The 15474-nt window shown below is 41.9% G+C and overlaps 1 protein-coding gene across 1 annotated transcript; it reads left to right on the top strand.

The window, feature by feature from the left end:
- Positions 1-4924: 4924 nt before the first annotated feature.
- LOC131240330 (probable aquaporin PIP2-2) lies at positions 4925-9186 on the top strand. Its single transcript, XM_058238465.1, has 4 exons — positions 4925-5336; positions 5648-5943; positions 8094-8234; positions 8734-9186. The coding sequence occupies exons 1-4, from the start codon at positions 5021-5023 to the stop codon at positions 8851-8853; spliced, it is 873 nt and encodes a 290-aa protein (XP_058094448.1). The 5' UTR covers positions 4925-5020; the 3' UTR covers positions 8854-9186.
- Positions 9187-15474: the final 6288 nt, after the last annotated feature.

Here is a 15474-nt window from a genome sequence, read left to right as displayed (position 1 = left end):
TTCAGTTAAACTTGGATGTGAAACTCATTTGAAATATAAACATTTTGTTTGGATTGTCATAAATGGGATGAATTAAAATGCATTGGACTTTTTCAATATATTCATTGGAATATAAGTGATTGTAAAATATTTCAAATTAACTTTAATATATTGAATTAATGTACATATATGATATTTAAAAGAATAATGATAATAAGTCCATGGAATATACTTTAGTCAAAAATGAGAAAATTTTGAACCTCCAATGAGCCACAAATATAAGAATTATAAATAAACAACTTATCAATACTTTTAATTAACTGTTCATTTAAATAACTAACTTTTGGACGGTTTGAATTATTATATTGGTATGATTTTAGTAACGTAGCTAGCAATTAAATTGTTTTGAAGTATCATTAGCATACCATGTGTATGGTGGACAGATACGAAATTGTTTCGGAGTATCATTAGCATACCATGTGTATGGCCGACATTGTTTATGGAGAAAGAATCCACAAGGGAGTTACAGAAAAACATTTCACCATATTTACTTCCAAAATCCTCTTTCATGACAACTTGCTTTCGCTTGAGTATATTTTTTTCTTCTATTGAAACACACCATATTTAAAAATCTCCCCCCTGTAACACTAATTTACTGCCATCTAAAAGGTTAGAAGGAATGATTCCAGAGCTGCCAAGAGGAAAACATCTTATACTCTTGAGAGAGTGTGAGATATAATACTCCACTTCTAAATTACTTGGAAATTGCCTGCGTGGTGCATAATTAATTCAAAATCAAACCGTTCAAGTCATGCATCTCAGTTTATATGTATCATGGGAAAAAATATAATCTTATTTGATCATCTGATCATAAGATTGGTAGACATTTGTTAAAGGTTTAAAATGAAAAGAATCCAACGGTCCTATTTCAACAAACAATTATCCCATAACCAAAACCTAGGATTATTCAAACGGTCTAATTTTTAGTATGTAATTTAGGGAGAGTGGGTTCTACCACTTAACCGGTTTGATCTGACCTAACATAAGCCATATTACAGTTGGCAAGTGTCTGTGTATGAAGCGTGGAACTCTGGCAGAGTATCAAGTAGCTCACCTTAATATGAGGTTACCTGTCGGGTGAAGGCGACTGCTGACATGGACCTATCGTATTTGGCGTCAGCACATCCTCTCTCCCTATCCAGCGATAGAAAAAGTCCCCCGCCTTGTGGGGCCACACTCTCCAGAGCCTTCCTCTCGTTACTGCCATGCCGAGCCGCCTGTATATCCATAGCCCTTCATCTGGACACGTGTCGAAATTGCTTGACCGGTCTACGGCCTAGAACTTCCTGCCAGTCATTAATAAATCCTTCTGTTTTCCGTGATTTATTTAATACTAATGACGCTTGATTAGCAGGATCTAGAAATGGTACATTCGCCAATATACAATTTATTCGCAATGAGGTTGTTTGAATGATCCTGACCACTCATCCGTGCAGTAAATATCCAGTAATCTACTCCATAATAATGAAATAGAGTACTCTTATGTATTTATCCTACATCTAAATTGGAAACCGTAATTTGGAAGGTTTAATTTGAATTAATTGTATGCAAAATTTTGTAATTTCTAACTACCTGCGTATCATCCATCACACTCTGGCAGAGTATTGAACTATTTCTCTTTTGGACCGGTAACTCACGCACGAGAAGACCCTTTGTAGGGCCCGATCCACCGACTTCGGTGGATCCCTTACTATAGGGCCCATTGTGATCTATTTTCCTTAAATCCACACCGTGCATCCATTTTTACAGGTCATTTTAAGGGCATTTGAGAAAAAAAGTCAGATGAAAATCCCAGGTGGACCACACCAAAGGAAGCAATTTTGTTTTACTTTTAAAACTGTGGGCTACAAAAATTTTGGATCAAGCTGATATTTGTGTGGTCCCTTCATCCACATCTTTAAGACCTGATCAACAGGTTGGATGGAAAATAAACATTCCGGTCGTCCCAAGAAGTTTTTAATGGTGGATATTCAATCACCATTTTTTCCTGTGGTGTGGTCAACTTAAGATTTGAATCTGCTTAATTTTTTGTATATTGAACTAAAATGAGCTATCAAAACAGATAGACGGCATGGATGTAAGGAACATATATCAAGGTGGGCCCCACAGTCAGGGATCCACCGAAGCCGCGCCCTTTTGTAGCGTCCGCCTGTCACGACTTGCAACAACTGACGCTAGTGAGAAATCCGAGCCTCTGAACAGCTTGGTCCCACTCCGTAGATGCCATATCTACAAAATCAACCGATCTTATCATCAGGTGTTCTATGATTTTAAGCAAGAAATGAATGGTACGAGAAAATGACTGACACTGACGGTCCTGATGATAAGATCGACTCAATATTTGAGATTAAATGAAAGGTGGGACCCACCGGATGGGCGTCTAGGACGCTGCACTCGCCTGCCCAGTTGCAGCTACCCTTCAAACGTGCCGAGAAATCAGGGATGCACTCTACGCCATGCGCACGTGTAGAAATCATCCAGGGTTGTTCGCACAGGTGCGCAGGATAGAGACGAATCTTGGATAATTTTAGGTGGGGGAAGGTGTTTGGTTCGACAAGCTGGCAATCAGCAACGGAAACAAGAACTCTGACAAATACTCCATGTAAGGGCATTTTCGTCCAATTTGTGAACATTAGTCACCTTTCGTTTATATAAACCTGATGTTAGGCACCACACACAGCTATATGGTTGGTGCACCATACCCGTTCTTACCTGTGATGTGACCTACAGATCTGTAAATCGGGCAGCTGATGGACGGAGTTGATTTCACATAAACATCAAACGGTGGGCCCAAGGAGCTCGAGTGTGGGACGCGTGTACAAGTGCGGTAGAGGACTCCTGTCGCTCGTTGGACAAAAACCAGACCAGCCTCAAAACGCACTCCTCAACCTCGTCTTGGAAAGCAGCGATCTACCCCTGGATTTCGTTTTGTTTCTGTCGGGACTTAGAAACTAGCGTATACCGCCATGGACTTGGACCCACAAGATGAGATGGTCCGATGATCGGAACCGTCCATCTTGTGTATTTTATTTTTCTATAAGATAGTTTTGGAATACTGATCGATGGTTACCATTGCTATCTGAAGAACAATATAGAACAATGAGAGAAAATTTTTCAATGGCTTTCATTCAACGTTAAAAATCAAAGGATCAGATTATTATTCAAAAGTGATTATGGACCAAAAGCTTATTCATTGTAGTAGTGATAAAATGGACGGTTCAAATAATATAACCATATCAGTACGTGGGTTACTGTGGGTAGTGACATTCTTTGGTGTCTGCATCGCGACGGAGGCAAAACGAACTCTATTGGTTGAGTTCGCCCATTCCAGAAGCCATCGTCAAACGGAGACGCGCGAAGATGCACCAAAATACAATCGCACGTTTCTCAATGTAGCACATGTGTTCGGGATCTGGGCCGTTTGTCCTCCTCACTGGATCACAAGTGTATGGATCCATCCTACGGATCTGGACAACACTTTACATGTTGAATATCGACCGTTGTTTCTCACTTTGAATATCGACCGTTGTTTATCACTTTTCAACATCCCATTTCTTCATAACAAGGGCACCACTGATTAACGGACGGGACAGATTCTTTCACTCGAGAACATGAACGTGGGTACCACCTTCCACACACGTGCTTCCCGTTACCACAAGTGGTCCCTGCTTGGTCGGCGCGTGCACATGGGATTGTTACAGCTAGCCGTTGTGGAGACTCACTGGCCAGCTACTAAAATGACAAAAATGCCCTCGCCTTATTTCGAAGCTGGCGGGACCACAGAAGGGTAATTTTGGTATTCCAGCTCCGGTAGTTTTACTCAGCTCCTCGTACACGACACGCTGGTTTATACACATACAAGTTGAAACACAACGAACAGACTGACGGGTAAAAGGAGGGGTCGGGTTGTAAAAGCTGCAGAAATATGAAACCCGGTAGCCACGGTAAAAATCATAACCAACGCTTTCAGATGGTGGTGATTCATTGCTGCATAAATGGCATATATGTACATCAATCCAGGCCGTCCAAATCCTACAAACTACTGTAGATTACGTACATCCTGAATATCACCCTGATTTAATGACGGTAAAAGTTCAATCTTGAGTATTAAATGGACACTCAAAATGAAATCATCCATCCATGGCTGGTTTACCTACGGTAGTATTGTCTATCTAGTGTGGTTTGAGATGATCTCCATTAACAAGGGGCCCCACTATTTTGACAGTCCAGATTACAGTACATGACATGAATACTAACTGCACGGCAGATGAGACACCACAGTGTAAAGAGGCAGTGAACAAACACCGTAAAAGAATTACTTCTTATTATTATTATTATTATTGGTTTTTACTAAAAATTACAGAAGAGGCTGCCAGAGTGGAGACGATAAGGTAGAGCCGGAAGAACCGAATATGGTGGAGCCATCTCTTCAGAGTACAATCGGCAGTGTTACTTGTGAATCGAAAGCTTCTATCTAGTGGGCCCTACTACGGATAAAAATATTTAAAGTTACATATCGATCTGATCAATGTCCTTCAAATCAACGGTATTAAATAGATATGGCTAATAGTTAAAGTAAAATCAGATTTATAGCTCTCTAATAGTTGTGATTTTCAGATTACTGGCTATCCATGATCAGAACCGTTAGATGTACGGTCCAGATTCATTAAAAAAACTGCCATGTGTACAATGTAGAGATGACTCTACCATAGTTTAAGCTGTTCCGGCACTACCATATCATCTATGGAGTGGGTCCCACGAAAGCGAAATAATGGAAAATAGTCGGTATTGGGCGGCAAAATTAGCTTAATTAACCACCACTCTACTCACCCCACAATCCCATAAATACCCCTCGCACTCCTCACTCGTCTCTTCCAATCCAAATCCATCTCTCTCTCTCTCTCTCTCTCTCTCTCTCTCTGCAAAAGCTTCTGAGTTTTTTCTTTTTTGAAGAAGAAGAAGAGCTTGATTTCTTTTGGAAATGGGAAAGGACGTTGAGGTGACGGAGCAAGGCGAGTTCACGGCCAAGGACTACACGGATCCGCCACCAGCACCTCTGATCGACGTTGAGGAACTGACGAAATGGTCCTTCTACAGGGCCCTGATTGCTGAGTTCATCGCTACCCTTCTTTTCCTCTACATCACCGTCGCGACGGTGATCGGGTACAAAAGCGCGGTGGATCCCATCAAGAACACTGCAGCCGACGCGGCTTGTAGTGGAGTCGGAATCCTCGGCATCGCCTGGGCTTTTGGAGGCATGATCTTCATCCTCGTCTACTGCACCGCCGGCATCTCAGGTCCGTTTCCTTCCCTCGGGATAACGGAATCTCACTCTCTTCACGGAATATTCTCACGGCTTCGAAACGTTTCTCCGGAGAAGGGAAAGAAAAAAACGTTTCTACCGTTAAACGGCGGAAAATAGTACTTTCTAAGGACGGAAATGAAAGAGTCGTGAAAACTGGGGTTACTTCTGTTTTTCTTTTTTTTTTTTTTTTTAAAGAAATCTGTTAAAAAGGTGTAGCCGCTGGTAGAATTCTTCATATCTTCCATTTTTCCGCATCCGGCTCACATTAGCATCTCCGCGCTGTTTTTTTTCTATCGTGCGCAGGTGGGCACATCAACCCGGCCGTGACGTTTGGGCTGTTCCTTGCCCGGAAAGTGTCGCTCATCCGAGCCGTTCTTTACATGGTGGCCCAGTGCCTGGGAGCCATCTGCGGGGTGGGGCTTGTCAAGGGCTTCCAGAAAGCCTACTACGTCCGGTACGGTGGTGGGGCCAACGAGCTCGCGGTAGGCTACAACAAGGGCACCGGTCTTGGCGCAGAGATCATCGGCACCTTCGTTCTCGTCTACACGGTCTTCTCTGCCACCGATCCCAAGAGAAGCGCCAGAGACTCCCACGTCCCGGTAAGCATCTCTGCCCATCCAGCTAACGTGCGCTCCGTGTGTCACCTGCGCACCCCTGTTCTTTTGTTTCTTTATTCAGGTGCTCAGTAGCCCATCCTCACTAGTCAGTGACTACGTGGACTCACTAGTCCCAGCCGTTGGTATGATTGATCCTCGACCCAGAAATATATGCAAGATGGGCCACTGGATAAGTAATCCCAGCCGTTGGTATGATTGATCCTCGACCCAGAAATATATGCAAGATGGACCACTGGATAAGTAATCCCAGCTGTTGGTATGATGGCCACAGCACGGATGGACCTTATCCAAGAAAGATTTCAGATAACGCGATCCGTGGTGTACAATCTTCTGCCGTTTCTCAGATCAACGGTCGGGATTATTGACCCATGGCCCCGACCACGCAACCGTAAGCCCGAAAGATACCATGCATATCGATGTCTTTCCAACTGGGTGATGCTATAGTGCACCGCTAGCCGTGACATGTCACCCCCTCTCCTTTCCTGCCTGCCTTACTGACTACGGTTTGGGTAAAGCGAGAAAGGCAGGGGATATCCGAAATTTGCGCATGGCGCGCATGATAGCAAGAGACCTCACTCCGGTTGCTAACGAGCGCGTTTGCGCTTATAGGCTGCTTTCGGAATGTATCGTACCGCCTCAGCACCATTTGTGTGACATCACGAGGGTCGTGGACCATGAATGGGGTGCGTACTACGCATACCCGAAACGGTGGTTTTGTTATGTTCGGCTGTTTTCTCCGACACGTAACGATTGGCTGACGGAGAGGGACGTGGTTTGGCCACTGACGCCGCCCGCAGCCAGTGGGTACTGGTCGGTGCTCTGTGGGCCCCACCATGATCTCTGTGTTTCATCCACGCCGTCTATCCATTTTTCCAGATCATTTTAATGAATGAGCTCAAAAATGAAGTAGATCCATGTCTCAAATGGACCACGTGACGGGAAACAGAGTTGATTGAACGTCCACCGTTAAAAACTTCCGGGTCTTTTCGGTTTCTGCGGTTTTCCTTTTCTCTGGAAAAAGGGTTTTTTCCCCGACATTGGTGGTTTTAGTCTTCTTGTTTCTTTTGAAGTTATGGATACTCTGGAAGTGTTTATGTTTGATACGCATGCACTCAGAAATCACGCGCAGTCTGAAAATCAGACTCGATGAACGACCCTAATCTCTGATTCCTGGGGCTTTTTTTCCTTTTTTTTTTTTTTAAAATACCATTGGATATTTTAATTACTTGCCGTCCAGTAAATGTCCATCATCCGTGATAGTCCGATAATCAAATAAGCTTAGTTTTTGGTTTAAGGTACATCTATACTGAGACCCGTAATTTGGACAATTTAATTTTGAATTACTCATACCCTGTTTAACAATTTCGACTTATTGTCTATAGGGCTGCGTATCATCCGTTATACTCTCGCAGAGTATCAAAGTTCTTTTCATCGCTTGCCATACGCGAACATCCAACGTCGGCCGAGTGGCCCCACTCAACTGACCGATGCCATAGTGAGTCTTGCTCAGCAAGGTCTCTCCGGCGCACGTTAGCACGCGTCGTTGTGGAAATTCTAACGTACGCTGGCAGAGGGAGTCTTGCTCGGCAACTCCAAACTGTGCTTCGCGCATGTTAGTATGGCGCAAGGTAGCCGCGCGTTGGATACCCCTTGCTTTTCGCCCCTCTTGTTTTCGAGAAAAAAGGATTTCTTTCTTTTGTAAACGATCCAGGATTACATCAGTAGCGAATCTAGGGCCTGTATTTTCTCCCTTTTAAATAGCTTTTCTTCCTTCTGCCGTTCTTATTCTCCTCCTTTTAAATAGCTTTTCTTCCTTCTGCCATTCTTGAAAATCCCCCCCTCCTTTGGAAGAAAGCGGTTCTCCAACGCAAAAGTCATTTCCACTCGTAAGGAATCCACTGACATTTGAATCATTAGATGAAAACTAATTAATACCTGTGTAAAATGTCAGGATTGCCCATTTGTTCTGTCGAATAGTGTTTGGAAACCCAGATTCCACGATTTAATCATTAGCTTTTTTTCTATATTAATAAACATTGTTTAACATTATTTAATGAGTATAGAATCTCTGCTTGCCATCCAAACAGGCCCTAAAAATGAAATTCCCATTAACCCCGCTTGTTCTATGACAGGTTTTGGCACCACTCCCTATTGGGTTTGCCGTTTTCATGGTTCATCTGGCAACGATTCCCATCACAGGCACTGGCATCAACCCTGCCAGGAGCTTTGGAGCTGCTGTCATCTACAACAAATCCAAGGCTTGGGATGATCAGGTATGGTGTATGTTTAGGAGGGAGGGCATTTTTGTCATTCTTTGATATTTGACACTCTCATTCCTTTAATGGGTTGTTTGTTAGTGGAATTATAATATAGGAAAAGCAAAATCCATTAGCTCCTATAAAAAGGGTGTTTCAGTCGTTTCGAAATTTATGGATTTTCACTGCAGGGCCCATCTGATTCTCAAGACCATTTTCCACCCTCCATATACTCTGGCGTATTGTTCAATCCATATGCTTGTGCGTCAGTTAATCCAGACTGTTCAAATTTCAGGCCTAGGTGTGGACCACTGACTGATTGGCAAATCGAAAAGTGTGATCCTAGTACCCACTGTTTGGATGGTCTGGATTAAAATAGGCATATGCGTCATGTAGGATGGTTGAGTGAGAAAACCCATATGGTAATTGCACGCAGAATGCTAGCACTAATGCCCTGCATTACATTCATGGGTTCTATCTAACGGTTAATGCAACCCTCTCTGGTTGTCTGTTGCAGTGGATCTTCTGGGTTGGGCCATTCGTCGGGGCCGCCATCGCAGCCGCCTATCACCAGTACATTCTCCGGGCATCAGCCATCAAAGCTTTAGGGTCTTTCAGGAGCAACCCCCACGTTTGATTTCTCCCACGTTTTCTCCATAGAGATGGGTGTTTGGAACGAATAATGGCGTGAACGTCTATGGAAGGTCACCTCAAATCTGTCTGATCGAGGGTCTGGTGGGCTTTTGTTTGAGAGAGATCTGAAGACCATGGAATTGTAGATAAGAGACCAATGGGAGACTTTTCTTCCCATTGCCTTTTTTCTTTTTTTTCTTTTTTTTTTATAAAATTTATAGCATTTTCCTTTAAATGTATTAGTGTTTGTTTGTCATCTCTATTTTCTTCCTATCTTCTTCCAGTGTATCTAATGGGATGCTACATGAATCTAGCAATGTGGTTTGCATTTCTCAAATCTCTCTTTGTGCTCTTCCATTTTCCATTTGGATTGATTGTTTGCGTCAAATGCCTTTCAAGATCCAATGCATCTAAAACTAGGCAAATACGATTATCAGGTTAGCTTCATGCACTGAGAATTTCAGCTACTACTCAATTTCTCTCAATTGTTCATTTGCTTTATAGAGGTGCGGCCTACCAAATGATCACATGGGCCTGTCTTTTAGATATGGAGTCTAGATAGCTGCTATTGCCTTGATGACTCTTGACATGTGCTGCTAGTTCCTCTGCATGGAAAAGTAACTCGGGAAAACCGGTCCAATTTGAATGAACGGTTCAGAGTGATTTATGTGTTCAACTGGTCCCGATTGGACGGTCTAATTCAACTTACATTAATAGCATTGGTGCGATTTTGGTTCTCTCTCTCACCCACAGTATTAAATCTATGTTGTACATGATTCTATTGCTAGTGGTGTTTGGCCAATTCCACCCTCGCAATTAGTCAAAAGTGTGATGTGAACTTTTTTTTTATTTTATTTTAAAAGAACAGTGCGTTTTACCCCTTGCAAGTACCATTTCAATACTTCTACATGAGTAGCTCAAATTACCAAGGCGGTTCGTATCGGATTTAATATATGAGTTGTATTGTATACATTTCATACATTTATTACATCGGCTCATATAAAAATATTAATCAAAAAATAAAATTAATTTATAACTTAGCTTGAAAAATGGAAAAATAACTTAACTAGAAAAAGCACAGAAGTAAAAATGAGACACGTGGTGTGAAAGGTCATTTTGGATGCCTCTTCTCTCACCCGTAATCACAGCCACCCTCTCCTTCTCTCCATGTCCACGTCAGTGCGTGTAATAAGAGCAATGCACGGCATTGACTCAGATAACTCAATTTACTAAATGGGGAATCATATGACCCTTACTCTTCATACTCATCACGAGGAGTCGTGTAATCGGTAGATATGGGGCCCATGGTTCCTACTCATCTGATGCATCAAGGTGGGTTGGTTGCCCAAAAAGTCTACCGGACTTGAAGGTCCTAACCATTCAGTTCATGCAGTTGTAGCATGCAAATATATTGTATGGCTGAAATTCAACAACAGTCCAAGTTGAGTAGGGAGGCCATAGATTGGGCTTCTACGGTCTTCCAATCTAGGAAATCTTATGGACACTCATCTCCAACCTATGGGTGGATCACCTAACCATGGCTATGGGACCAAGGATGTCAATAAATACCAATTCAACCCACCTTGTGTGGGTAGGTGGCCACCCAACACTCACGAGACCTTGTGGTGGTTACTGTAGAGGACCGTTTGGCTGGGACCCTTGGTGCAGTGATTCAAAAAGCTGAAATTGCAGTACCAAAGTAGATGGTCCATGCATCCAAAAATCCTCTAAATTGGAAGAATACCAATTTTTTAATATAGGTGGTCAATAAATAGACAGTTAAGAGAGAAATTAAAACACATAAATAAGGTACAAATATAGTGTAATTTCAAATTTTCATGATGGAGGATTTTTATGGGGTGGGCCATCCATGGATGGCTAGGGCTGTTCTATACCTGTTTAGATCATTGAAGCCATTGGCTACAACTGCACAAACAACTGAAAACTGTTTTCAGCCTAGCATTATGTAATGGGAAGATCTTGTAGACATGTAGACCCACCATGGTGAAAGAAGCGTGTGGGGCCCACCATAGTGTATGCACAGCATCGCAGCAATCCAAAAGGGTTGCCCTATCATAAAAATAGGATGGCCCAAAAAGCCTGTGGATCCAATCATCACGTGAGCTACATGATAGAAATAAATGGACAACCATTCAAAACCATTGAAATTCATGTGGTGTGCCTCATTTTCTTTTCTGGGACAACCACTTTAGATCAGCTGGGTGCCACAAATGCACCACGGTGGGTCCCACACCCCCACTAGCTGCATTTTTACAACCAGGTGCAGGTGAGACATTTCCTCTCAGGTACCCTTTCAGTTTAAGCATTTTTTAAAATCATCATTACCATCAAAATCAACATCATCATCACCACCATTTTAATTATAATATTTTATTGTGGTAGTAGGGTTCGTGTCGATTAGTGGGTGGGAGATGGAATAGATGATTATCCATTGCGTGGTAAATAATTCAAGAAAAGGAAAGGCTATGACCGGGAAATGCGTTTTATAAAGAAATACATAAAGAAAAAGAGGGAGAGGTTAGGTTAGGAAAGCATGGGATTCCTTGCTTTAAATTTATGTTTTTAACAAAAAATAAAAAATAAAAAAAATCTTTTTATAAATTACTCGATGCTAATCAATGTTTTCATGACCTTTTGGCCGCTTTTTTCTACGGAGTTGGTAACATTAAATTGCGGGTTGATGTTTTTTTTAAAAAAAAAAAAAAAAAAGAAGCAAAAATAGGGAGATATGGTTTCTTGTGGGCTACATGTATACACACACACTGACACACACACTGAGGTCCAGCTGTGTGGCCCCCCCGGGATGTGTGACGAACATCTACCCCATCAGTTAGATGCAATATTCCATGGTGGACCACGGGCTTAAAAATTAAGTTAATCTATGACTTGGGTGGGCCACAACATACAACAGTTGAGAGGAGTTACCCTCCCATTAAAACATTCATAATCATTTATTGTGCCCACCATGATGTGGTTCAAAAATCCAGACGATCCATTGTGTGTCCCACTTGGATGAGGGGTCAGACCAAGTTTCAGCCATATCTAATACTCAAGTGGGCCCCACCAAATACTTTTATATATTTAGGCATGTCTTCACATGGTTTTAAATGATATGGCTTACCTAAGGTCGTGCATGGCTGATTTTTAGAATATCCTATAAACAAAGGGGACCCATCAAATGCACAGTGTTGATGTTCAACAAGCATCACAGTGGGACCCACACAGCTTGACCTCATGGCATCATTTACCATATATATATATGGGGAAAAGGTACTATACGCTTGACCTCACGATAAGCTCCCGTGAGGTCGAGCTGTGTGGGACCTACCGTGATGCGCGTCGACCATTAACACCATGCATTTGATGGGTCCCCTCTAAATTATGGGATATCCCAAAAATCAGCCATATACAGAACTTAGGTGGGCCATACCATCTAAAATAATGTGAAGACACCGTTAAAACTTATAAAAGCACTTGGTGGGGCCCACCTGAGTTTTGAATGCTACTGAAACTTGGTCTGAACCCTCATCCAAGTGAGACACACATAATGGATGGGCTGGATTTGCAAACCACATCTCGGTGGGCCCAAAAAATGATTATGAATGTTTTAATGGTGCACGGCCCCTCCTCCCCACTTCTGTATGTGGTGTGGCCTACACAAATCACGGATTGACTTGATTTTTGAGACTTAGGCCCACGATGGAATGGTGCATCTGACCGATGGGGTAGATGTTCGAGACGCATCACGGTGGGGCCCACACAACTCGACCTCATGGGATGGACTCGTGAGGTCAAGCACATAGTACCTTTTCTCATATATATATATATATATATATATATATATATATATATATATACACACACACACACCCACACTAGGTGTGCATTAAATGATAAAATGGCTTTTTCTATTTACATATAATACCTCATAGAAACTCCCAATCCATAGCTCAAGTGGTAGACTGAGTGAAAGATACCCTGTTTCAACATTGAGGTCTTAGCATCGATCCTGATAGGGTGTGGCTAACAGTGAAGTGTCCACGGACAGTGGGAGTATCGTAACAAGCTAACAAAAAATATTGAAGACCCTGCTTGTTCATCTAAATAGGGAACATTAATTAAGCCAAGTTAAATTTGAACTATTGTAATGCATTTTTAACCTGTCGAAATTTCTCCTCAAAAAATATTATTATTAGTTAGAGGAAAAAAAAAGAAGTTTGATCCGTTGTATTCTCGTATGATTCCCTACCTAATCGATAAACCTGATCTCTTACGTAGCTAGTGCATCATCCAAATGCATCGCACATGTAAATCTTCCAAGATACAATCATCCAGGTTTGAATGCAAATTGTTCTTGGGAAGCAAATTGCATCCTACTCAAGCACCGATGATAATCGGTCAAAGTAGGGTTCTGTGGGGCCATCATGATGTATAAGTTTCATCTACGCCATTCATCCATTTTTCCCGATCATTATAAGATTTGAACCTAATATTGAAGCAATTTCAAGGCTCAAGGGGACCGCATAGTGGGAATTGAACTCCCACCATTAAAAACTTTTTACGAGTAGTAGAAGTGTTGGATCAATCTGATATTTGTGTTTTTCCTTCATTTAGGTGTATATGACCTCATGAACAGGTTAGATGGCAAATAAACACCACGGTTGCTCTTAGGAAGGTTTCAAGAGTGAATTTCACTATCTCCGCTGCTTCCCGAGGTGCGGTCCACTTGAGAGTTGGACTCGTCTAATTTTTAGACTCATACTCTAAAATTATCTGAAATTTTTTTTTTAAAAAAAAACAAATTTAAATAAAAAATGAAAAAAAAAGGAGATGAATGGTGTGGATAAAACTTATACATCATTGTGGGCCCCATGGACGAGGCATTAAGCATTTAATGCCTCGAGGCCGGGCAAGACGTAATCCGTTCCCATTTTCTCTTGTTTAAACAAGTGTGCAAAGTTAGACGAATTGGGCTCGGAGTCTCACCATGATATGTACGTGAAATCCACTCCAATCATTTTATGAATGGGAAAATTATAGCCGTGGTGCTGAAAACCCAACTTTATTTATGATTCAGGTGGGCCAAACGAAGAAATATGGCAGGCGAGGTGGACCCAACCCTTGATTTTTATAGAGCCCACAGTGATGTTTATATGCAATCTACTCTGACCATCAGTTGAGTCAGCCGTCATCATCTCTATGGCCCAAAAATCAAGTTGTCATGCAATTTAGGTAGGTAAAGAAAATAAAACAACTTTGCTACGGATGTCCACTGTTAATTTTTGTACAATGCTCACAGTAATGTTTATGTGAAATCCACCCCAACTATTAGCTGCCTCATAACAAGTTACGCATGTGGCCCATGCCTGATTCATAAGTGTCATACCAAGTGAAAATGTTTGGATGGTGAACAACCCCTGCACACATTCATGTGGCCCACATAAATCATGAATGTTACTGATTTTTTAGCCTTACAGCTAAATTTCAGTTACACACCTTACAGTGTGAGTGTATTTCACATACACATCAAGGAGAGATGCACCAGTGCAAGAGACCACATCTTTATTCATAAGACCTATTGTAAGAGACTAGTTGTTGGATTTAGAGAAGAGAATCGAGTCGAGCTATACCGAGTTAGGGTTGACCCAACTCAACTTGGTTTTGAAATGGACCCGACTTGATCTCAACCCGACTCAGTACTGAGTCCAGCATGCCTAATCCAATCCGAGTCTGGCCTGGACAAACCTGAACCGAGTCCAACCCAATTTTAGATACCAAGTCAGGTCGGGTGTGGCAAGAATTTGTGAGTCAATTCATCCCGTGCCTAGTTCTAGTTGGATTCCATATCTCATTTTTCACACACAGTTGCAAGATTCGGGCTCTAGGCGTGAGAACTAAAAAGGGGTGGGGCTAGGTTGGGCCCACCTTGACTTGTATGTGAAATCCACTCCGACCATATGGTGTGTGAGGGAGATTTACTTATAAAAATAAAAACTCAGCCCGTGATTCTATGGACGTTGGAGGGTGGATTTCCCGGGGGATGGGAGATCGACTCTCCTTTTTCCACTGTTACCTCACTCGAGGGCTTTCGTTTGGAGGTAAGAGGGTGTAATATTTGAATAGAGTCACCACTAACCAATTATTATGATCCTACAGTTGGTTAGACCCCATAGAAATGCTTAGGATCGAGAACCCGAAGAACCTTAACCCTAAAATGACTCGTGAGTTTATATTCCACAGATTCTGAGTAAGGGATCACGGTTATAAAGAGGGAAGGTGTTAGGCACACAATCTGCCCATACAAGTGTATAGTCTTTACTTTAAAAGATCTGACTAATTTCTGAGGAATAAGATTAGTTCTCATGTGCAGAGAATGTAATGCAATGCAATGACAATGATAATTGATCGATTAGAATTTTTAATGAGTAAGATTTGATTATATCGCCAACCCGCAGAGCATACGTTCGAAACAATCTAGTGCAGGGTACAAAATATGTAGAAATGTGATGTATAGGATGCTTGATGTTGTATTGATGATTATGATAAAATGATGGCCAACTGACTAAGATTTTTAGTAGGCCAGTTTCGATTATATCGACAAGCC

The sequence above is a fragment of the Magnolia sinica genome, chromosome 3 (assembly GCF_029962835.1).
Source record: "Magnolia sinica isolate HGM2019 chromosome 3, MsV1, whole genome shotgun sequence".
Lineage (NCBI taxonomy): Eukaryota > Viridiplantae > Streptophyta > Magnoliopsida > Magnoliales > Magnoliaceae > Magnolia > Magnolia sinica.
This window is presented reverse-complemented; position numbering and strand designations above follow the sequence as displayed.

Bases quoted from the DNA above. Each gene is read 5' to 3' on its own strand.
- LOC131240330 (XM_058238465.1), top strand. From the start codon at position 5,021: ATGGGAAAGGACGTTGAGGTGACGGAGCAAGGCGAGTTCACGGCCAAG. The intron at 5,337-5,647 runs GTCCGTTTCCTT...TATCGTGCGCAG, and splicing joins CTGCACCGCCGGCATCTCAG to GTGGGCACATCAACCCGGCC. The intron at 5,944-8,093 runs GTAAGCATCTCT...GTTCTATGACAG, and splicing joins CCAGAGACTCCCACGTCCCG to GTTTTGGCACCACTCCCTAT.